Here is a 23,686-nt window from a genome sequence, read left to right as displayed (position 1 = left end):
TTAAGGCTATCCTGTTCCTACATTCAAACAAGTATGTATTTATAGGAAAAAGTAATTCCACCCTTGGATAGATTTTCCATTTGCCTGCCCCTGGTGGGTAACCCTGCCTCTTGGCCCCAATGCCCTGCCCTTAAGAAACTAAGGAGCAGAAGGAATAATGGACAGAAAATGGCCTGCATAGTAATACTGTAGGAATTTCCCTGTGTCTCTGTGCTCTTTTCCATAGAGATCCAGGAAATTTCCTAAAGCATCACCTGGAGGTGATGGCGCATTCTCTCCAAACTCTGCAATCATGTCATTTTTCCCCATTTTTTTTTGTTTTCAATTAGATGTCTTTAAAGCTACGAAGGCATGATATGAGAACTGCAGACGTTTTATTTGTGCTGTTCAAAAAAGTGCTGTTTTTCTTCAAATGACACTTGAAAAGTGAATAATACATGCACCTCTAATGTCTTTTTTCAGCAGTACAAAGAGAGTAAGACATTTTTAAGATGAATAGCTGCTGTTGATAACTCAAATCTTTAGAAATAATGAAGGCATACAAATTTTCAACTAGTATATGTAGGTTAGTAATGCTCTTAACTGATAGAACTGCTAGCATATTGAATACAGTACATCGTGTGCTTTGTGACAAGAACTTGGATATTTTTAGCACATCTTGGTGGTAGATTAACAACCTCTGGGTGGGATCTAAAGATGTCCTGGAATTTCAGCTGATTTCCAGACTACAGAGATCAGTTCCTTTGGAGAAAATGGCTCCTCTCAAGGGGAGGGGCGGTTGTTTGGTGGTTCCTCCCCTGCCCAAGCCCATCGTCCCCCGGTCCTCCCCTCAAATCTCCAGCTTCCCAAGCCATTATGGACAATCTGGTGAGGCTGAAGCAATATTTCTGTATCTGCCTTTAATGGGTTTACACATTTGCAGGGTTCCAGTGAGAGTAGGTCCGTCCTGATACCCGTAGAGAAGGTTTCTGTGGGTGAATAAAACAGGAGAGGCATCCTGTACCCTACAGCTTGGAGTCCCTCCCCTCCAGCTACCTGCTCCACCTGGCAGCACTTTTCATCTTTGACAATACCTGTCTTCTTCAGGGATAGAAAAAATCTGCTGCCAGATTCAATATGGTCCATCTATCTATTATTGCAGTCTAATATTTTCCAGGTTAAAGGGAACAAGAGGGCTTGCCTTTCCTGTTATATTTCCTCTTAACTGGAATTTTTACTCCTTACCTGATATTTCTGACCTGGTGGTATATTTATTGATCCTTCTGGTGTGGCACTCACAAATGTTATTGTGAACACCTTATTCTCGGCTCCCACCAGTATGTTTTTATTTTTTCCAGTCCTGGGGAGAGCTACCTAGGAAGAATAATGTGGCAGCTGAGAGTATTTATTTTAATATACATATTTGATTTATATTTTAAAACTCTGTCTTGCCCTCCAGGCTCTGTCTTGCCCACTCAGGGTGGCTTGCAATATCAATGAAATCAATGAAACAATGGAATCAATGAAACAACCCAATTCAGCCATAAACAAAACATGTTTAAATTTTAAAAAGGAAAGAACTGGTTTGGAAGTATACTACCTTAACTATCCAAATTTCAGCCAAGCACACTGTTCAATAATATAGGCTTACAAGCAATGAGGGAAAAACACTCCTGTCTACATTTTTTTCTTTATGAAACCTGAGGAAAGGTACTCACATCTTTGGGCTTTTTTTCCTGATGTGATGACTGTGACATCCTGTTGCTATCTTTTTTTTGCTATTCATTACTAGCTTGCCCAATTGAGAGAGGAAAAAAGAGTGAAATCCACTGTGTAAATATAATATGTAGTCAAGACTGAGGTAAAGTTTTCCATCTCATATGACTCTAATATTTCTTCATCTGAGGGCACCTGATGAGTCCTTGATACACTAAAGAAAATAGGGCCCAGGACCAGTATCTCAAAATGCTTAAATTGTATTCTCCAGATCACATTAATACATATTTTTCTTCTCTTTATTGTTGTTTCTCCCTCACAACTTCCAAACCAACAGGCGGTTCAGAACCAGCAATCCTTGATGTAAGTACTTGTTTATCTAAATGATGTTGATGATCAGAGCTAATGAGTGGATGGGTTATTGACATTCATCCTTGTGGGAATTTATTTTGTTGTTACCTGTCTCACCTATGCTACCTTTCCCCCTAAAGGCACAGCACCCTCAGCTGCAACCAGTAATTCCCAATTGTATTGCCTCCAATGTGTCATAGGCTGTGGGTTTTTAGGAAAGGGTAAAAAGAGGCATTTAATTTCACATTCTCCTTTGCCCCAGAGCATTTCCGTGGAGCTGCCTTCTTTAACCAGGTTTTCTGGTCAGCTGGAAAACAGCAACAAAGATAAAGGTTTCCATCCTTCAGGGGTAGGGTTGCAAACCTCCAGGTGGTAGGCAGAGAGCTCCTACTGTTTTAACAGAGCCCTTCTGGGATAGGGTGGTATATCAAATCAAATAAATAATAAAATAATAAAATAATAATAATAATAATAATAATAATAATAATAATAATAATAATAATAATAATAATAATAATAATAATAATAAATAACAGATCTCCAGAAAAAAGGAATCAGTTCACCTGGAGAAAATGGCCACTTTGGATGGTGGACTCTATGGCATTATACCCAGAGGCGTACGGCCTGTAGAGACATGAACTGGCCTGCAGAGAAGAGGGGGTGGGACTTGGTCCAAGCCCCCAGCATCTGAGCTCTGCCCCTGAGCATAGGGGGGTGGGGTGCATGGGCAGGGGGGCACCCAGAGGAGGTGTTACCCCCAGGCACCGCTTCCCCTCGATATGCCTCTGATTATACCCCACCGAAGTCCCTCCCGTCTCCAAACCTGCCCTCCTCAGGCTCCACCTCCAAAATCTCCAGACATTTCCCCATCTAGAGCTGGTAACCCTATTTAGGATGGACCTGGAGATTTCCTGGAATTACATCATCTCCAGGCAATGATCTCTTCCCCCTGCAGAAAACGGCCACTTCAGAAGTGAACTCGGTGACATTATTCCCAGCTGAGGTCTCTCCCCTTCCCAAACTCCACCCTGCCCAAGCGTTGCCCCCATAACTCCTGGAATTTCCCAACCCAAATTTGGCAACCCTAAATTGGAAAGCAAATTAAAAGGGAGCCCCTTTCCCACCTCCAGTTGCTTTTTTCCAGAAAATAAACCCCTCAGTGCAAATTTTGTTAGAAATCTGGGCTTGCCTGCTGACTGTCTAGTAGTTCTTGCCTGAGACATAACCGGGCAAATGATTGATCTATGTGTGTGCTTTGTGTGTCTCTGCTATTACAGCTCCCAGTTCCATCAATAAGTGCTTCTAGCCGTTGGACATGGGATCAAGAGAAAGAAAGAGAGAGACAGGAAAAATGGCAGGCAGAACAGGAACGCTTGCTGCAAGTGAGTTCTTCATGGCCTAGAATGGTGGTTTCCAGCCCTTTTTCACTCACATGCCCTTTGGCAACCCATTACCCTAAAACTGTACCCCTATTTTAGCAAACCCATTGCATAATTTCTCCACGTACCCTTAAATGCTCTGACATGCACCCCTGGGGGTACGCATAACCCAGGTTGGGAACCATTGGCCTATAGGACTTTTAGTGGCAGCTCTGGACCAACTGAACAGGCCAGGAAACCTTGGCCTCCAAACAGAATAGACCAGCTGCCCAGTTATCTGTGCTATCAGTAGAAACCACTTCCAGCTGTTTAAGGTGTTGTGAAAAGCTGTTTAGTTGCAAGACCTCAGTGAGTATGTCATTGGCACAATGATAGATAGGACTGTTCTTTGTGAATGCCAAACACAGTATCGGTTAGCAGTTTATACTGTGCAATTTCGTCTTAGTCATGTTCAGAAGTAAATCCTGTGTGATTCAGTCATGCTCACTTGCAGGTAAGGATGCTTAAAACTGTCTCATATTTTGAATGTGGAGTTCCTGCCAATGTAAGTTTATACTCATTCAGAGAGTAAAGCTTCAAGAGCAAAGCACACATCTTCATAGAATGGTACATTCTGTATACATCACGGGTGCTCTTTGACTAAAAATAAACAAGTGTCAGGGTTAGAAAAAGATGAGAAGTTTGGATTTAAACCCCACCTTTTTCTCCTGTAAAGAAACTCAAGGCAGCTTACTAACTCCTTTCTCTTCCTCTCCCTGCAACCGACATCTTCTAAAATAGGTATTGAGAGAGTCCAGAGAGAACTATGACTGGACCCAGCAGGGTTCGTGTCTAGGACTGGGGAAACAAGCCTGGCTCACTAGATTAGAGTCCGCAACTCATGAGAAGGAGTGGGGAATCAAACTCGGTTCTCCAGATTAGAGTCCATCACTGTTTTCCACTATACCACACTGGCTGTCATTAGAAATAGGCTTGGAGATTCTGGTGCACCGAATCCTGGATTCGGCCCGAATCTGGGTGCATTCGGGCATATTCAGGCCAAAATTGATCCAAATATGTTTTGCCCGAATATGAATGAATCCGAATGCAAGACATTCTAGCTTTTTTCCAGTATCTTTGGTGTTTTTTGCATTTTGGCCTACAGGGGGCACATTTTCAAAGCTAGTGTCACCAAATTTTCAGGGTATCATCCAGAGTCTGTCCTGATGATATCACCCAAGTTTGGTCAGGTTTGCTTCTGGGGGGGCCAAAGTTATGGACCCCCAAGATGGGTGTCCCATCCCCCATTGTTTCCAGTGGGAGCTAACAGGAGATGGGGGTCCTTTGAGGATCCATAACTTTGAACCCCCTGAACCAAACTTCACCAAACTTGGTTGGTATCATTAGGACAGTCTCCAGATGATACCACTAGCTTTAAAAATGCACCCCCTATAGGCACAAATGCAAAAAATACCAAAAAATTAGACAGACCTGAATTTTTTTGGGGGGGGGGTAATGTTGGTCTGGTAGGCAATCTCCCCCTCTCACCCCCTATACACACATACAGGAAAAACTGGTAAGAATGTTGATTATAATTTGTGTACTAAATAAACTTTTGCTGAAGTGGGGGCACAGCCATGTGTTTCTTTTAATCTGTTCAAAAAAGACTACCTTACTATTTGGGTGTATTGCACAGAAGAAAAATTCAGCTAATTGTGTCATGCTTTTGTTTTTTAAAAAAACTAGGAAAAATACCAGCGGGAGCAGGAGCAGCTGAAGGAAGAATGGCTGAAAGCACAAGAGGAGGTTGAGAAGGAAAGTTCTCAATACTTAACCGAGGTGTGTCCTCAGCACTTTGTGCTTTGACCTTTCTTGGTTCTTTCCTGAAACAAAAGCATAATTTTGCTTTCACACTGAAAGGAGATCACATAGTTCTCAAACAGGAAATGCAGGCAGCCGCGTTGGCCTGGGACAAAGTCCAAATAGGAACCACGCTAGCAAAATATCTTCTCATTAGAGCTAAATAACAATCACAGAGTAGTGGGAGTAGCTTTTGAGTTTCACAGAACTCCTCTTCAGACTATTTATTTATTTATTTATTTATTGTTTACATTTTTATACCGCCCCATCCCCTAGGGGCTCTGGGCGGTGTACAACGACTTAAAATACAATAAATAAGTTATTAAAATCTTTAAAACAGCGGTAACACTATACTAATAATATAATAATAGGAAGGCGTCCGACCAACCCCATTTTCATTAAAATTCTCCCAGGTGCAGAGTGGGAGAGGGAGGGAGAATCCCCTGATGAATGGTAGCAGCTAGGTGGTAGAAGCTGGCTGGGGCACACGTTTCATTTGGTCCCTCCAGAGGCCCGGTGGGGCAACTCCGTTTTACTGGAGCCCTCACGGAACTCACCAAGACCCCGCAGAACCAGAACTACCGGAGGGAGGGTGTTCCACTGAGCAGAATGGGGCTGTAAAGGGCCTAGCCCACGTGGAGGCTCCAACATCATTTGAGGGGCCAGGGACCACTAACAGGTGGCCTCCATTGCCTGGCAGAAGAGGCCGGTGCAGGGACATCTGAGGGTGATGAGTCTGAGAAGATACGGGGGCTCCCAGGCAGCGGCAGGGCGCAAAGGTCAACACCGGCGCCTTGAAAATGATCCGGAACTCCACGGGGAGCCAGTGCGGCTGGCGCCAGCCCAAATTGAATATGTGATCATAGATAGGGCTGCACTGTAAGCAACAGCGCCGCTTCGTGCTGGACCAACGGTCTCAGGATGGACGCATGAAGACCAGCGTGGAAAGAGTTACAATAATTCTAATCTGGAGGTGACCGTTGCGGCGGTCGCATTAGCCAAGTCAGCTTGGGAGAGGAAGGGAATAAACTCCAGACCTGACGAAGTTGGAAAAGCGAAGCCCGGGTTTGTATGGGCCACCTGGGTCTCCATTTAGAGAGAACCGTCAGGGTGGACCCCTGGGCTGCTGGGAGGGGATTGGCGCCAATGTGACCCCCTCACACATTTGCTGGAAAATCCTGTCCTCCCCCCAGCTGGCCAAGCCAGAGGATCTCAGTCTTCGGTGGATTCGGTTTTAACCTGCTCTGCCGCAGCCAAACCAGCAACCGCCTCCAAACAGACTGGAGAGCCGCAGGGGCGGCGGCTGCTCCCCCCTCCATCGCCAGGTGGGCTGCGTGCCGTGGCATTTCGGTGACAAGTCAGCCCAAAACTCCGTACCAGTCGAGCAAGGGGTCGCATATAGATATTAAATAGCAGCGGGGATAATAGTCAGACTACATGTTTAAAAAGGCAGTAGTGGGATATAATCTTAAAATGTGCTCTACGAAGAAATTGAAAGTAAGCACAAGTCCCAACTTCTAGTTCCAAGTAGAATTTTTCACACTCTTTGTAAAGTGTGGTCTGAGGACTGTGTGTGTTTTACCAGCAGTCCCTAGACCCAGTTCTTAATCATACAGTCAAACAGCAACTATGTACTCAAGTGCTCCAGAGGCCTGATTCAGATCGGGACTCTGGTGTAGTGGGTGAATGAGGAGGGGGTTCACCCTTCCCACCACACCATTTTCCTGAACCTGAATGGCCCCAAAAGGGCTTTCTTTGCTGCACTGGTGCCCCAGCGGACAAATAGTGCCCCCAATCCATTTCAGGTCAGGAAAACAGTGTAGGAGAGGCTCCACCCTTCAATACAGTTCAATCCAATTAGAGCCCTTTCAGCACATTCAAATGAAGCTTCCTGTTGCTACTGTTGGATTGTGAGGCTATGGGAGTCGAGTCAAACAAATCCTGACCTGAATCCGCCCCCCCCCCCCAAAATCTGAACAGAACCAAGGTCCCCTTCTCCACTATACTGGAGCATGAAGACAGCCATTAAAACTTGCCCTGTATTGTACTTCAGTGCCCTGAGCTGAACTGTAGCCTAAAGACAATGTCCCAAATTAGATTTTATTAATATTATTTCTTATGCTTATGAAGAAGTTAAGAGAATGGAGGTAATAATGAACCAGTAGTTATTATGAATTGTGACTTTTTAAGGTCTAGATATCCTTTTTTCCTTTTAAAACTCCTGGAAATTTTTTAAAAAAGGACATTCAGTCATTAGTTAATTACCCACAAGGCATCTGCTGCATGATGGGGGGCAAATGTGCATCACCGCAAGATTTCTTGTGTGGAAGTATTTCCTCAATCCCTGCATTCATTTTCTATTCTCCCCATGACAAGAGAGATCTAGCACAAATTTAATTTTGCTTCACAGACAGAGCAGGCAGATTTGCCAGTGGGCCCAGTTTTGCCCCGGACCTCTCCTCTCCACCCATAACCGGCCCACCGAGTCTCACCCTGCCACTCCCTAGTGCTGCTTTGTATGCTTCCCCTCCCCCCTGTTGCTGACTCCTTCCTGCTTCTGTAAATGCTTATATCACTACATTGATATAATAACAACAGAGAGCTGGCTTTTGGGACACCTGCCCAAAATGCAAGGAGACAAACAGGATGGTCAACTTAGGTTTGAATCAGCCTTTAAAGCAGCATGCAGGGAAGTACCTTTGCATATCAGGTGGTAATGGGTGAAGACTATAGCAGAGAGAATTGACTTTAATGTAAAGGCAGTAGATGAAATGAGACCTCATGCTTAAGAGCATTTTTGGTTGTAATCTAGAAAATGTAGCCAGTCAGAAGGCCAGTTTGCACATCCCTTGATTTCTCTGCACTTGATAAATAAGTCACTGAATGCAGGAATTGATTGTGTTGTGTTTGAGGTGTTCATATGAATGATTATTTTCCTCTTCTTGTTTTGAAAACTGAGGTGATTGATTGATTCAACTTTTAGTCCACCCTTCCACACTAGGCTTAAGGCAGCTTACAATTAAACAATGTTAAAACAATAGAGGCATAGCTCCAATGGGGCGAGCGGGGGTTGCAACGCACAGGGCATGCGCCCCTGCGGGGGCGTTCTGGGGGCATGGCAGGGGCCGAAAAAGCACCAGTGCACCGGGAGCTTTCCCCCTTGCTCCGTCCCTGGAGGTGTCCTGTTTGCATTTCTCAGCCCATTAACTCAAGCCATACTATTTGCTCTGTTCATCCTTATCATAGGGAAACTGCAAGCATAGTCCAATACTTTGGCTAAGTCATGCTAGGTCACTTTCCCCCTCCCTTGCATGCCACTCTCCCTCCCTCCCTCCCCTCCCCTCCCTTGCATGCCACCCTCACTCTCTCTCCCCCGTAATGTGAACTTTTGAGTTGAGAGTGGGGAGGGGGGAAGACAACCCCCTCCCTCCTCTCTCTTGCATGCTACCCCTTACCCCCTCCTCTCCCTCTTCTTTCCTTGCATGCCACCCTTCCCCTCCCCCTTTCTCCCCTCCCTCTCCCTTTGCTAGGATGGGTGGGCCATATCCAGATGGCGGACCCCCTCCCTACCCTCCCTTGCATACCTGGGAACTTCCACCTCTGGGAACACCCCTGAAATGCCCCCATCCATCATATGAATTCTATGTAGTTCATATGAACTTTGCACTCTTTACCTAGGAACAAACCATCTGGAAGTCAGATTCTCTTTCTGTAACTGAAGAGCCACCTACTTGCAAGTGGGGAACTAACGGAAATGGGAGAGCTGACTATTATGACACCAGCAGACGATGGGAAGGGGAAAGAGAGCAGTGGAATAAAGAAGAGGAAGACAGGAAGCGTCTCCAGGAAGAGCAGAGACTTCAGGAAGAAACAACTTTGCGGGTGGAACAAGAGAAGAAACTCCAGGAAGTGGAGCAGGAGCGGGGACATAATGGACAAGACACTGTCTACTATGCTGAGGAGCCAAAGTTCCAGAAAGAAGTGGAATTGAAGCAGCAGGTGGTGGAACAAGTCAAGGAGATTCCAGCCCAGAGACCCCAATATCAAAGGTCTGCATTGCTCGATTATTTTCCTCTTCTTGTTTTGAAAACTGAGGTGATTGATTGATTCAACTTTTAGTCCACCCTTCCACACTAGGCTTAAGGCAGCTTACAATTAAACAATGTTAAAACAACAGCAATAATAATAGTTGAGTCTTTAAGTCCTGCAGGAAAGAAAGCGGGGATATAAATCCAAATTCTTCTTCTCTTCTAGTTGGATTTATTATATCCCTCCTTTCTCTCCTATAGGAGACTCAAAGGGGCTTCCAAACTCCTTTCCCTTCTCCCCTCACAATAAACACCCTGTGAGGTAGGTGGGGCTGAGAGAGCTCAGAAGAACTGTGACTAGCCCAAGGTCACCCAGCTGGCATGTGTTGGAGTGCACAGGCTAATCTAGTTCACCAGATAAACCTCCACAGTTGAAGTGGCAGAGCAGGGAATCAAACCCGGTTCCTCCAGATTAGAGTGCACCTGCTCTTAACCACTACGCCACTTCTGCTCCTAGTATCATGCCGTATAGCAGTGGTGGCAAACCTATGGCACTCCAGATGTTTATGAACTACAATTCCCATCATCCCCTGCTGATTTGTAGTCCATGAACATCTGGAGTGCCATTGGTTCGCCACCACTGCCGTATAGACTTTGAGGTCATATATTCCTCCTGGGGGATAAAATATTCCTAGTGAAATACATTCCCACTCCCAGATCTATCACTCATACATTCAGAAGGGGAAGGCAAAAAGAAGAAAAAGAGGCAATCAAGGGGAAGGGGAGGCCAGATTATGTTGTTGCCGTCAATCATAGACCTGGCAGAACAGCTCTATCTTCCAGGTTTTTCCAGGTGCCACTTAGGCCCTTTCCGCATGGGCCATCTAACACGGGATTACAACGGGATATAATCTGATGTGGGTGGGAACTTTGCACAGTTCCCGTCCCTGCATCGCAGCTTCCCTGCTTTATCCGCCCTAACCTGGCTTAAATGAGAATCACGCTATCGGCGATTCTTTTTAGAAAAGTAGCCACCCAGGAGAGCACAGACGTCCAGAGACATCAGTATGGCTGCAGGGGTTGTCTGTAGCTGGCTGCATTGCTATGCAGCAGAGAGAGGAAGGCAAACAAACAACAGACACGTCTCTGAGTGAAAGTTCATCAGCCAACGGTGTTGGCGTCGAGGCCGCCCACGTGGAGGCGTATGAATGGCCTTTATTCCGGCTTCACCCCGTTTTACTTGTGCCATGCGGAAAGGACCATAAGTGTCTTTCTTTTGATGCTTCAGATCATGCAGACCCTGCTTAAAACTATTCCCTTTTGTGCTGAAACAGTGCCCTTTTTTTAGTACTGTTTTTTTGTATTCTGAAAAAACGCATTTGGCATTCAAGGTGTTAGTTTTGACCAGGGAACCTTTTTTCATTGCTAGAGAGTTCTCCTCCATTGTACTTCTGTTTGGAAAGGCAATAAAGAATAAACATTTTTGTTTTGAGGAAGCCGTTTATGTAATGCTTAAGTGCATCAGTCTCAAAAAACAAACAAACATACCCTTTCCCTATGCACAATTTTTTTAAATCAACTTGGAATTCTGTTTGGAAGACAACTGGAACAGAACAAACATTATAACGGAGCAGCAGAATGCCCCACAGCGGAACTGAGGAAATCTGTTAATATTGCAATCCTAACAAGAGTTACTCCAATCAAAGTCCGTTCATTTAAATGGGCTTAGGCTGGAGTAACTATGCGTAGGACTGTGTTGTAACTGTGTGATTTGCAGTCCACAAGGCAGCGCATGCCTGTCGTATAAAGCGGATGGGCATGCGGAGTAGCTTGAAGAATGATCTTCCCTAAATTTTGCACTGTTTTGTGGGTTGGTTTGGATATTGTAGCCCACCCGGAGCCCTCTGGGATAGGGTGAGATAAAAAAATGTGAAAAATAAAATAAATATAAATATTGTCATACCTAGAAATAAGCTCTCGGCATGTAGTGGTGGAATAAGATTCATGTGCTAGTTGCCTACCAGGGCCTTTTCCCCTGGTGAGAAGCCATTTTACATGCTGGAGATTGTACATGCCATGGAAGAATTTCCCCGTTACCACTTATGTCATGTTAATGCTGTTTGCCATTGCCGTCACCTTGGGCGAATGATGACGGAAATTCTCCCTGAGAAGAGAATGTTTTTTTCAGCAGCCTTTGATTGCCTCTGTGGGAAGCAAAGTTTTTAAAAGGGAGTGGAGAATAAGCCCTCTGAAATCCCTTTGTTGCCTATATTTATCCTCTTCACTACTTGTTCCAAGAATATGACTCTCCTTGCCTGCCAAATTGCGCATCTTTGTAATGTGCATCTCGGTTGCACCATCAAGTATCCACAAAACATGCCAGCTTCCTAATATTCAAGGCCAGGCCCACGTGCACCTGGGCTGCTGTTAAACTATTGTATTCAGATACTGTTTTTCTGTGTCCTGCAAATGCTAAGAACTTGGTGCCAAACATTGCAATGGATAGTTACGCTGTGGTTGTGAATGATGCAACAAAGGACAAATGATTTCCTGCTGCTTCCTGTTTCTGAGATGCAATTCTGAGTCTGCCAGAATTTCTGGTTTGAAATGGAGGGGCCTGTTGTTCATTTCGCTGTCTGTTCCTGAGCTATTCAAATACATATATTTATTTGCTTTAGACTTCATGATGCGCCAAGAAATTCGGAGCATTCGGGCTGCTTCAACGTTGACAAGTAAGTGTGCTGCCAAATATTAAAGGGTGGGGGGTGGGGTGAGGTTTGATTCGGTAATTATGCTAATTGGGATATGAATGGAAGGAATAACTAATAATCTCTCCCTGTTTGGTATGGTCACATCTTCAGGGTTTTAAAAACAATTAATTATTCATTTGTCCAATTGTATCACTGCATAGTCAGTTCAGGAGAGATGTAGCATAAGATGGTGGTGAAACTTCCTGAGGTTAAACCAGTTTTAGAAAGACCTGTGGCTCCTAACATGTAGTGAAGTCATTATGTATAATATGTCAGCCAACTATAGAAGATTAACGTGGGGGAACTGTAATTTCAACCCTGTTGCCTAAAATATGTCCATTGTAGAACATGTATCTTCTGTTCTCAGTCCCACACAAATGATAAGTGTTCCAGATTAAAAGACACTCTGAGCATCTCTTCCAAAAATGCTTGGCGTCTGAGACTTTTGAGTTCTTAAAAGCAGAATGGAGCCTGTTTTAGTTGTGTGATTTGGAAATCCTTTGAAGAGAACTTCAGGTGTTAAAGTTTATAAAGTCAAATCTGCAAAAAATGGTTGTACTCTGTAACTCCATCTTGGGTGGAGCGAGGGGGAACTGCACCCAGGCAAGCATGCGCCCTGTGGCCCTTCCACGCCTCCATCCGCCCCCCCAAGCCCTCACCATGCCCTGTAGGGTGTCGTGCCCCCACCCTCTTGGCGCTATGCCACTGCTCCATCTGCACCAGCATTATTGGAAGATGTTCCATCAGATTGAATGAGAACAAGATGAGAGGTGCCTGAGTTCACAGCGAACAATTTCAGCTCTTTATTTTCTCTTCAGCCATTATTGTGATTGCCATTACACAACAACAACAACAACAACAACAACAACAACAACACAACCTTTATTAGGCATTAAATAGAATAAATACAAAATGATTATAAAATCTGCTGCATAATACAGGATAGACACGGAGTAAAATTGGTGTCACTAACGTGACGAGTCATTTTAAGCACTTGCAATAAAAAGCTTGCGATGCTTTCAGTGTCCTCATGATGGCCATAAACCAGCAGTTGCATCATCTTTACATTATGAATGTTCTTTGGCTTAGAGTCACACTCAAGGTCAGGAACGGTGCATCTTAATGTTGAGTATTGGGGACAAGATAAAAAGGATTTGTACAAGAGTTTCAGGCGTTTTCGGACAGTAGGGACAAACTCTGAGTTGGAATATTCTGTAATCGGCCATGAAACAAAGCGGTGGGGAGTGTATTACATCTGGCCCTTGTTATTATCCACCTGTATTTGGGCTCTGACTGCCATTATGCCATCCCCTTGTGGTGGGCTGTCCTCCCAGATGGTTGTGCAATGCAAAAAAATATGAAAAAACATTGGTGTTTGATGGAGCAAGATACCCTAGACAGCACAACACTTTGCTTGAGCTTCTTTACACAAGTAACACTTTTAATGCTGAGATGTTGTGGGTTGCTCAGGTGTACCTTAGAAGGTCATTCACCGAATCTCCATTGGTCACTCTTGACCTTAGGACGCAGGTAGAAGAAGAAGAAGAAAGAAGCTCAGATTATATCCTCTTTCTCTCCTGTAAGAGACTCAGTTGGGCTGATTAATCTCTGCTCCTTCCCCTCACAACAAACACCCTGTATGTGGTAACAGAGCCTAAGCTGCATTTGTTCAAGGTCACCCAGTTGGCGCAGGTGGGAGTGTACAGGCTAATCTGAATTCCCCAGATAAGCCTCCACAGCTCAGGCGGCAGAGCTGGGAATCAAACCCGGTTCCTCCAGATTAGATACACGAGCTCTTAACCTCCTACGCCACTGCTGCAAAGGTTGCCCAAATGTGACACCAGTTTCCGTGTAGTCACATGTGCATGTTGAACCAGACCGCTGGTCTGACCAGGTCAGTATTGTCTTCTCCACTGTGGCGCCCAGATGAAACATTCATCTGTGAGTCCGCAAGCGTCAGGAAGTCTGGTTGTGCATACACCTCTGTGAATCATGTCTGTGTCACTGCAAAAGCTGTGGCAAACATGTCTATTGCAGGAGAAAATTATTGTATTCTATCCATTGTGTTCTAGCCAGGTTTTGGACATTACTTCCCAAGAGATGGTTCCTCAGTAAGAGACTTCAGAATCATCATTCAAGTCTGCTGTTCTGGGGGTGGGGTGGTGGGAGTGGCAGGTGTAAGACAAAAACAGCAAAATCCAGGTGTTCTTTTTACTGCAAAGAGCATCTCACTGACATGGCAGCTAGTTCTCTGTCAGCTAAAAGCACATAGGTTGAAGAGGAGGAGGAGTTTGGAGTTATACCCCACCTTTCTCTTCTGTAAGGAGACCCAAGGCAGCTTATAAACCCCTTCTCTTCCTCGCCCCACAACAGACAACTTTTGAGGCAGGTGGGGGTGAGAGTGTTCTGAGTAACTAAGGTCATCCAGCAGGCTTCATGTGTAGGAGGAGCAGGGATACAAATCCAGTTCACCAGATAAGAATCTGCTGCTTTTGTGGAGGAGAGGGGAATCAAATCCAGTTCTCCAGATTAGAGTCCACTGCTCTCAACCACTACACCCCGTTGGGGTGTTACTCCTCAAAATTTACAATTCTGGAGTTTAAGCAAGATTTAAAATTCTGGCTGGGCTGGGAGAGAGCAGATTCCACCAAAGCACTGGCATTCACACATCCTGGCAAGCAGCAGCATAGTTAAATTCAGAAGTTTATTGAGCTACCCGTATACCCAATGGGGTGGAAGAACCAGAGGGCACATGAGCGTGGCAACCAACTTTGGTCTGTTCACTTGCTATTTGCTTATTCCTTCTATGACGTCTAAATGCAACTTTAAGTCTAGAAAGATAAAAGTCTAGAATGCATAAACCAACAAGACTTCCTTGTTGTGACTCTTGGTGATGTTAAATTTATATGCTTATCCCTGACTTTTAACAGCCAGTATTTCACTTCACCTATGTCAATACATGTTTATAACGCTTCCCCCAGTTTTTCTGTTGATAGGTGAGCTGTTTACCCTTTATCTGTAGCTGCATCTGGCTTTGCTTGCGTGCTGATTGACCCCAGTAGAGTCCATGAGTCACTACTCGATTTCAATAAATGTGCCAGAGATGTTTACTTTGACCCATTGTTTCTGCTGCGGCCTGTTGCATCAATGTATTTTTTTCTCTTGTTATGCCATATCTCTGTAATATATCCTCTGTTCTTTCTAGAAACAAATCCAGATCAACTCCTGATCTAGATGAGCCTCCTGCCAGCAGGAATGGTAAGTGTCTTGAGGTGCCCAAACTTAAGAGGAGCAGGAGGGACGAATCAGTTCTGTAGATTCCATTTCAAGCGTGACCCGGTCTACTGGGTTATTTTGCTAGTTGATGGATTATTTTGAGGTGCTGTATCATCAGCCCTGAATGCAACTGTAGATAGGTGTTAGCTTGGCAGCCTCAGCTGTGTTGTCATTCTGGAACGTTAGATTTGTTCTTTTTGCCAGGGAAACTAGATTATGAGTCACCGCCAACTTGACGCCAACCTTCTCCCCAACGAGATGCATTAGCATTTTCAAAAACAAGATATGTCTCACCTTTCCATCAGCACTCTTGTCATGAATCGTGACTAATCCTGCAATGCATAGACAATAGTATAGTGTGTTATTTAGCTTGCTTGTTGTGTTTTTTTTTTCACCATTTTTTTCCTCTGCCCTCCCCCTTTCAGCCTGGCCATGTCCCTCTGTTTTTAAGTGTTATTTACTTTTCAAACTAGGTACGAAGAGCAAATGCTCAGAGACATCCTGGCACGCTGGTGACTCACAGAAGAAATCTCAGAAAGAGCACGGCTTGTCCCCTGCAGAGCAGGAGAGGCAGCAGATCCTTCAGGAAATGAGAAAGAAGACATCTCTGCACACGGATAACAGCTGGATCAGGCAGAGGAGCTCCAGCATGCACAAAGAACCTGTTAGTCTGCCAGGCAGTAAAATGAGGAGGTAATGCACGTGTCGGAAAGCATTTTCCACTCTTTGCCAGTTTTAGCTTTAAGATATTCTGCCATTGCAGAGCTCTGGTTACAAAAGCAAGGCAGCACGTGCATTTCTGCTGATCTGAAGTACCAACATAGAAGGATCCCTTTCCAGTTTTTCATTTCAGGAAAACAAACGTTTTCTGAGATACTATGACATTGTCACTGTGCGTTTATAAACAGGTATTCTCCCAGTTCGTACACTTTTGAAAGAAAATGTTGATGCACCAGTAATGCAAATCATGGATGCTTCTGATGCTGGTTCTGTGGCAACTAACAGATGAGAGAGACAGGAAGACTCCGAGGCCACTACTTTTTGGACTGAAGAATGCCCATTTTCCCCACTTTGGCCTCTCTTATAGATTCTTTAAACCTCAACTGCCCATACTCAAATAAAAAGAGGGACACAAACTTTGAATAGAAGAGGCTCCATAGAAGCCTTTTATTTGGAAACCAGAGAGACCAAGGCTGTGCTTATGTATGAGGTAAATAGAGGCCACTTTTCTTTGGACATTTGCCTCAACAGACAAAATGCACATGGAGATGAACAGCAAAGATTTCTTTAACAGAAACAAACATCTTTAATAAGCTAAATATTACATGTGGGTTACTTTTACAGAGAATATATAGTAAAAGTGGCTATCAAGTGACATAAATGACCTTTGAAGGGGACATTTGATTCTTCTTTCTCTGGACCGGTTACCTCAGCACAGCCCTTTTCCACAGAACCTACAAAGGTAGATTCTGCACAATGTAAATATTTTTTCTTTGTGATGTTATGAAAAGATCCACATTGGCATTTTGTGTTCCTCCAGCATGGAAGAACACAAGCATAGACAGCCAAAAGAGATCTTTTTTCCCCACCTGCTGCACAGAACTCTTGTCAGTTTCTCAGTGGCACCCACCATTTTGTGTGTTGCAGCAGATTCTCCATGGAGATTCCCTGTGGAGATTTTCTCTGCTTGCAGCTCATCCGTTTGCTATTTCACTATCAAAAGTGGATGAAGAAAGTTTGCTTTACCTAGTGATCTTATGCTGAACTTGTTTTGGGGAAGTTCTTCCCCCAAACACTTTGTGTAACATCCTGAAGACAGTATATTTGTGCTGTGTGAAATCCATCACACGCAGGCTAGGAATGATGGGCTCTTTCACACTAAAATAAGTGTTCTTCCCAAAGCTGATTCCCAAACCCTTAACCAAATAAAAACCCGCCTAAGCTGGCACTGCTTTCCAGAGTTATAAGATAGCTGTCCAAAGTGGAGGGGAGGGGGATTAATTCACCCTTCTTAAAATGAGGCTGACTTACCCCCTTCCCTAGGCTCAGATTGACTGACAGTTACGTAGATTTGCATGACACCTAAATATTAAAGATTGGTTCAGAGCCCTAGAGGAGAGGTGGGAATTTAAGGATGAATGCCACAGGGACCTATTGGACACATGGTAGGAGAAAAGAAAACCTGTCATGAAATTGGTTGAGTTTCACTGGCATGCCATGCACTCATGAATATTCTGGCTGGCATCTGAAGAGCTGTTTCAGTTGTATAAGCTTGGCCATGATAATTGAGGTTGTTTTGTGGTTCTAGAATCACAGGAACTGCATTGATTGGAAACCTCTGTTTTTCAAGTGGCTGCCAAATTGGAAAGCTGCCATGAAAGAAATTCAGAACTTTCTTCGACATGTAGAGCTAGTCTAATAGTTCAAACCTTATGTGTCTGTCTTATGCATGGGATGGAGAGAACAAGTCATCAAGTAGTTCTGTACGTGATTATCTAAGCAGAGAACTTGTCTGTTGGGTGACATTCACATACCACGAAGAGTGCCTCCTTCTGATACACAAACATAATTTGTTAGCAATGTCTGCACATTCTCGTCTCCTGTTGTGAATGTAGCATTTGAGAAACGGGAGTTTGCTTCTTCCCTTCAATACAGGATTTTAACTGGGATCAAGCCATGGTTTAGAATTCTGGTTTGGATAGAGAAGGCCAGCTGCAGTTTGCCCAGAAGTCTGCATTCAGATGTTGTAGCAAATTACAGTACACTCAAAATCTTCCTGGGCCAGGAAGCTTTCAGTTGCACACTGCCTGTAAGGGTAGGAGGCCTGTGTACATGACAAATAAGCTATGTTTATACCTGTTGATCAGCCCCCTGATCCCCCACCCTGCCACCCGCCCCCTGATCACCCCACCTGATGTCATGTAAGTTTTCAACTCTGACCATTGCAGCCCACCCTTCCTGAAATGTTCCCCCAAGCACGTTTTCTGCTCATGGTATCAACTAGGAGCCATTTCAACAGTGACAAAGGGAGGGGGAACTGCGCCCATGACATGAACTGCCCGCATGCCCCTCCCACCCCACCCCAACACACCCTACCCTGCCCCCAAAATGTTCCCGACATGCCACTCCCCGACACCCCTCCAGATGACTGCAATGGCAGTGCCCGGGGTGAGTTGCCTCAGATGTCCCCATTGCAGCTATGCCACTGCATTTCACCTGGGTTAATCAGGAGTGGAGTCCCAAAATGTCCCCATTTTCTTTCCTGTACATGTTGTGGATGCATCACTAGGGAGATTTGCACTTTGGGCCGAATGTTAGTGGGCATATCACGAGGGAGGGGAGTCTGTTGTTTTCCACAAAAATATAAGAACGTGAGTGGGAATGTGATGTGTAAAGTAGGTGAAAAGGTGGGCACCAGCAATTCCAAAGGCAGGGTGTAGGCGTTAATTCAAGCTGCTGCCCCAAAACAACAGTCAATCAGAGTGTGGCACACCAGAGATGTTTGTACATGCGCGGATACGCTTGCAGTGTAAATACAAAAGACCTGGGCTTGTGTGAGACAAACTGGAATGTTTTCACTCAATTCCTTCACAGAAACCAGCAGCCATGCGAAGGGAGAAACCAGGATAAAATAGACCAGGATTGTAAGATACCTATTGTAACCTGGTACAATTGTGCCTAAGAGGTATAAAATAGTCACACAACCTTTTTCCCTCTTATTCACAACGGCCTTTTGTTTTCAAGTACTTAACTGTTAGGAGATCACTGTGTAAGCGAGATAAGCATTTCTATTGTGTTAACCCGAAAGCCTTGATTCTCAGGGATCAAGGAAGTTGACTACATGTGACCCCCATTGATTACAATGAACTCTGATTAGCCAAACCAATGTGACAAGCTTTCTCTGAATTGGAGCTTTTCTAGGTATGATTTTGAATATCGTACCTTTGTCTAAACAGAGTAGAGTGAATTGCTCAAACCCCCATGGTGACATTCATCTATACACTTTTTGTTCCAGAGGTGAGAGTTTAGATAACCTGGATTCTTCTAGAACACATTCTTGGAGGCATAATTCTTGGATGAATCAGTCTGCGTCCACAACATCTTTGTCATCTAGTCAAGATTTTAGTCACCATGCGCCTCCCGTGGTGTCCACCTCGAATCGTGCCTACATGCGTGCCCCCTCATCCAGCCTGCCCTCGTCTTCAGCTGGTTCTATGAAGGCATCATCCTTGCCTCACATTCTCCCATCTGCACCCTCTCCTGTTCCCCATGCCCAGTCACCAACCTTGCCTTCCCAATCTGGAACCCAGCAACGCAACAGGTATGTTACTTACTGGCTGAATACTTAACAGCAACAACTAAAAACAAATTCTGGCAGTCTAGTAAGGCTTGCCCGTAATAGGTCTCTAATATCTATTGTAATACCCTGTTTCTCCGAAAATAAGACAGTGTCTTATATTAATTTTTGCTCCCAAAGATGCGCTACGTCTTATTTTCAGGTATTGTCTTATTTTTCCATGAAGAAGAATTCACATTTATTGTTGAACAAAAAAAATGAAAATTTATTATATATTGTACAGTAGTTGTCATCACAAACCAGTCTGTTGGGGTGGGGCCAGGCAAGGCAGGAAGGGGGAGGGGTTTGGGGGCACACATGCTTCCAAACAAAAACTTTGCTACCGGTATGTCTTACTTTCGGGGGATGCCTTATATTTAGCACTTCAGCAAAACCTCTGGTATGTTTTATTTTCAGGGGATGTCTTATTTTCGGAGAAACGGGTACATAGTATTTAGGGTGGAAGAATACTTCCACTCAACCTTGGGGAAAATGTTCTGGTACCCTGGTGGAATGTGTGTCTTCCCCCCATTCCCCAGCCCCAGCCACATATACAATATCATTCCTGAATGTCCCCAACTTTTGGGATAGTTATTTTGGAGAGATGGAGCCATGTTCCACTCAGAAGTCATTGGATCTAACCCAAGATTTGCCCAAGTAGTGTCAGTAAGGGTTGGATTCAAGACTGCAACTCCACACATGCAAAGGAAGTGATTTGTGGAGCTGTGGCCCCCAACCCCCAGCAACTTTTTTATGGGAGCCTCTGGAAAAAGCAGTGAAAGTCTTTCTGTAGTTTTTGGAAGTGTTGAATCCAGCCCATAACTTCTTTATTGATTATGAAAGTCAGTCAATCTCAAAACATCTCATTTCTGCACACTGAAATATTTATGGGCTCTTTATCACCATAATGTCATTCATGTGTGGTCACACATAAGGGACTGTCAACTGGAAGAATATGTGTTAGTCTTTAACTGTTCCTTCTTGTGCTGTTTCATTCATTCCTGTGCCAGCAGGGGAGTGAAATTCCCTTCTTCAATGAGCGTTTAATTGTAAACATTTGTGAATCCATCAGGAAACAAGCAGAACGTTAAGTCTTTAGTTCAGTCTCTGGAACCAGCAGAAAGGAGCAGCAGTGGACAAGGCAACTGGCCAGGAAGAGCAGAGTGACCTGCTGGTGTTCATTTTGGAGGGCTTTTACCATAGCCATCTTTTTAAAACAGTGTATTTTTTAACAAGAAACACGAGGTTTCTTTTCTCGCGTAAGGTTGCTAAGAGCTGAACTGCTGAGAGTTGGGCTTAACGGGGTTAACAGAGGTTACTCTTTTGTCTCAGGCTTTAAGGGTGGGAATCCTGAGGTGAGTCATTCAGTCTTTAGTTCCACGATCTCTGGAACCAGCGAGCAGCAGTGGACAAAGGCATCTACAAAGGCCAGGAAAAGAACAGAGTGACTCTGGTGTTCATTTTGGAGGGCTTTTCTCAAAGCACATCTTTAAAAAACGATGTATTTTTTAACAGGGGTTTTCTCTTTTCTCCTTGTAAAGGTTGCTAAGAGCTGAGACTGGAGGTGGGGGGCTTGAGGGGTTAGCGAGGTACTCTTTGTCCTGGGCTAAAGGTGGGAGCTCTGGTGGAGTCATTCAGTCTTTAGTTCCAGTCTCTGGAACCAGCAGAAAGAACAGCAATGGACGGGCAGCGGCCAGGAAGAGCAAGGTGACCTGCTGGTGTTCGTACAGGCTTTTCTCAAAGCCACATCTTTTAAAGTGATGTATTTACAGCAAGGGGTTTTAGGGTTTTCTCTTTTTTTTCTCATACATGGTTGCTAAGAGCTTCAGAGACTGCTGGAGATTGGGAGGCTTAACAGGGGTTAACAGAGGTTACTCTGTCCTGGAAGGCTGCTAAAAGGTGGGGCTCCTGGGGTGAGTGTGCAGTCTTTAGTTCAGTCTCTGGAACCAAGCTTGAAAAGGAGCAGCAGTGGGACGAGCAACTGGCCGGGAAAAGAGCAGAGTGACCTGCTGGTGTTTCATTTTGGAGGAGGGCTTTTCTCAAGAAACACATCTTTTTAAGCATTGTATTTTTAACAGGGGTTTGCGGGGTTTTCTCTTTTCTCGCGGCGGGTTGCCAGAGCTGAAGACGCTGCTGGAGAATTTGGGGCTTAACAGGGGGGTTAAGGGAGTTACTCTTTGTCCTGGGCTGCTAAAGGTGGGGGGGCTCCTAGAAGTGCGGTCAATTTCAGATCGTTCAGTCTGGAGACAACGAAAGGAGGCAGCGATAGGACGAAGGCATCTGGGCCAGGAAGAACAAGGTACGACTGTTTATTTTGGAGACTTTTCCTGAGCCACATCTTTTAAAACGGTATGTATTTTTGGCAGAAGGGTTTGCAGGGGTTTCTCTTTTTTTTCTCTTTATAAAGGTTGCTAAGAACAGAACTGCTGGAGGTGGGGGGCTTAACAGGGGTTAACAGGAGTTACTCTTTGTCCTAGACTGCTATAAAGGTGGGAGGCTCCTGAGGTAGGGTAATTCCAGTCACTTTAAGTTTCAGTCTGGAACCAGCGGCATGGCGCCTAGCGGCATAATTTCTTCTTCTTTTAAAAAAAATAAATAAATAAATAAATTAGCCAGGACATTTTTTGAGGGATAGTAGGTACAGATAGCTCAAAAGGGGCTAAAAGTTTAATATCTAAATATATAAACAAAGCAGATATGAAGGCAGGAAGCCAGCAGGGGGGATGGGGGGCTTACACTGAGTGTCACGTATGTATGACTATCTGCCGCAGATAAAATTAAAAGTGCGATTATTGCCCTAAACACCAATGAAGCTTCTAATACAAGGCATTATCTACGTTCTCTTCCCGAGCCGAATTGGCTTGAACCTGGAGAAACTGAGAGAGGCAGAGAGGGCAATAAACAAGGCTTTCAGGGGACCCGGCAAGCGGTCCCACTCCCAAAGTGACATCTCTTCAGATGTCATGGAGAATGAGTCTGTGGTGACAGAGGTGCCGGTGAAGTCTGCGGTGGGGAAGATGTTCACTGGTGGGATTTTATCGCCAGTTGGTGGTCGAATTATCCTCTGCTTACTGAGGGATACCCTGAGGGGAGGTGAGGAGCTCCTTGTAATTAAGGTGATTAGATCATCAGGAATATAGAGAGTTGGGTTTGTGACAGGCATTGATGACGCATGGTGACTTGCCTGCCTGGTCGCGAGGTTCGCGGATGTCGCGCTACGTCACAAAATGAGCTGTTAGACAGTGCTGGGTGGAGTCAGCAGTTGTGGTCACATTGGTACCAATATGACATTGGGAAATGTGGCGGGGAGGGACTGGAAGCTAAATTTAGGCTGCTAGGAAAAAGAGGGTTAAAAATCAGGACCCCAAGGTGGCATTCTCTGAAATTACTACCTGTTCCGCAGCATAGAGCTGACTAGGCAGCCGGTACGGGGTCTCTATCGTGGATGAAGGTGGTGCAAGGCAAGGAGGTTTTCGAATTTGTCAGGAACTGGGAACCTTTTGGGATAAGGCAGGCCTGTACAAAAGGGGCGGGCTTCATCTTAACCAAAGAGAGGAACCGGGCTGCTGCTGGCACTCAACAAGTAAAAGGTGGCAGACAGCTTTTAAACTGATCTGGGAAGCCCGACAGGAACTGAGGTGACCGGTTGGGAATAATACAGGAAGTCCATGGGGATGCGAGGCAGAGAGAAAGGAGGTTTTTTAAATCAACCACATACAAGTGAAGAGCACAGCAATGTGATGAAGTGATATGAGTGTCTACAAAAGGCTGGGGCAAAGCACATAAAATCCCAGGTTAGGGACGAGAGACAGGTATACAGAGTGTCTCTATGCTAATGAAAATAGAAAGCATTAGGCTAAAATGAGGCTGTTACAGAGTTGAAGGAGGACATTGATATAGTGGAATCACAGAACATATGGTGGAATAAAGAGGCACCGGTAGGATGCTGTTATGCAGGTTACACAGGCTCTAGGAAGGATAGGACAGGAAGTATTGGGGTGAGTGGCCCTCTGCATCAAAAGGCATAGTATT

General features: G+C 44.7%; 1 protein-coding gene across 9 annotated transcripts in view; it reads left to right on the top strand.

The window, feature by feature from the left end:
- Positions 1 to 23,686, top strand: part of LMO7 (LIM domain 7) — a 199,779-nt gene that overhangs the window by 166,539 nt on the left and 9,554 nt on the right. For all 9 annotated transcript variants that reach the window (XM_048492310.1, XM_048492318.1, XM_048492319.1 and 6 more), the window contains 8 exons: positions 2,033 to 2,058; positions 3,324 to 3,428; positions 5,151 to 5,243; positions 8,943 to 9,313; positions 11,971 to 12,024; positions 15,248 to 15,300; positions 15,792 to 16,011; positions 19,334 to 19,639. In XM_048492310.1, the coding sequence (XP_048348267.1) occupies positions 2,033 to 2,058; positions 3,324 to 3,428; positions 5,151 to 5,243; positions 8,943 to 9,313; positions 11,971 to 12,024; positions 15,248 to 15,300; positions 15,792 to 16,011; positions 19,334 to 19,639 (1,228 nt within the window). The remainder of the gene's footprint in view (positions 1 to 2,032; positions 2,059 to 3,323; positions 3,429 to 5,150; positions 5,244 to 8,942; positions 9,314 to 11,970; positions 12,025 to 15,247; positions 15,301 to 15,791; positions 16,012 to 19,333; positions 19,640 to 23,686) is intronic.

This window comes from Sphaerodactylus townsendi, linkage group LG04 (assembly GCF_021028975.2).
Source record: "Sphaerodactylus townsendi isolate TG3544 linkage group LG04, MPM_Stown_v2.3, whole genome shotgun sequence".
Taxonomy (NCBI): Eukaryota; Metazoa; Chordata; class Lepidosauria; order Squamata; family Sphaerodactylidae; genus Sphaerodactylus; species Sphaerodactylus townsendi.
Note: the sequence above shows the minus strand (reverse complement) of the source record. Positions and strands in the feature narration are given on the sequence as shown.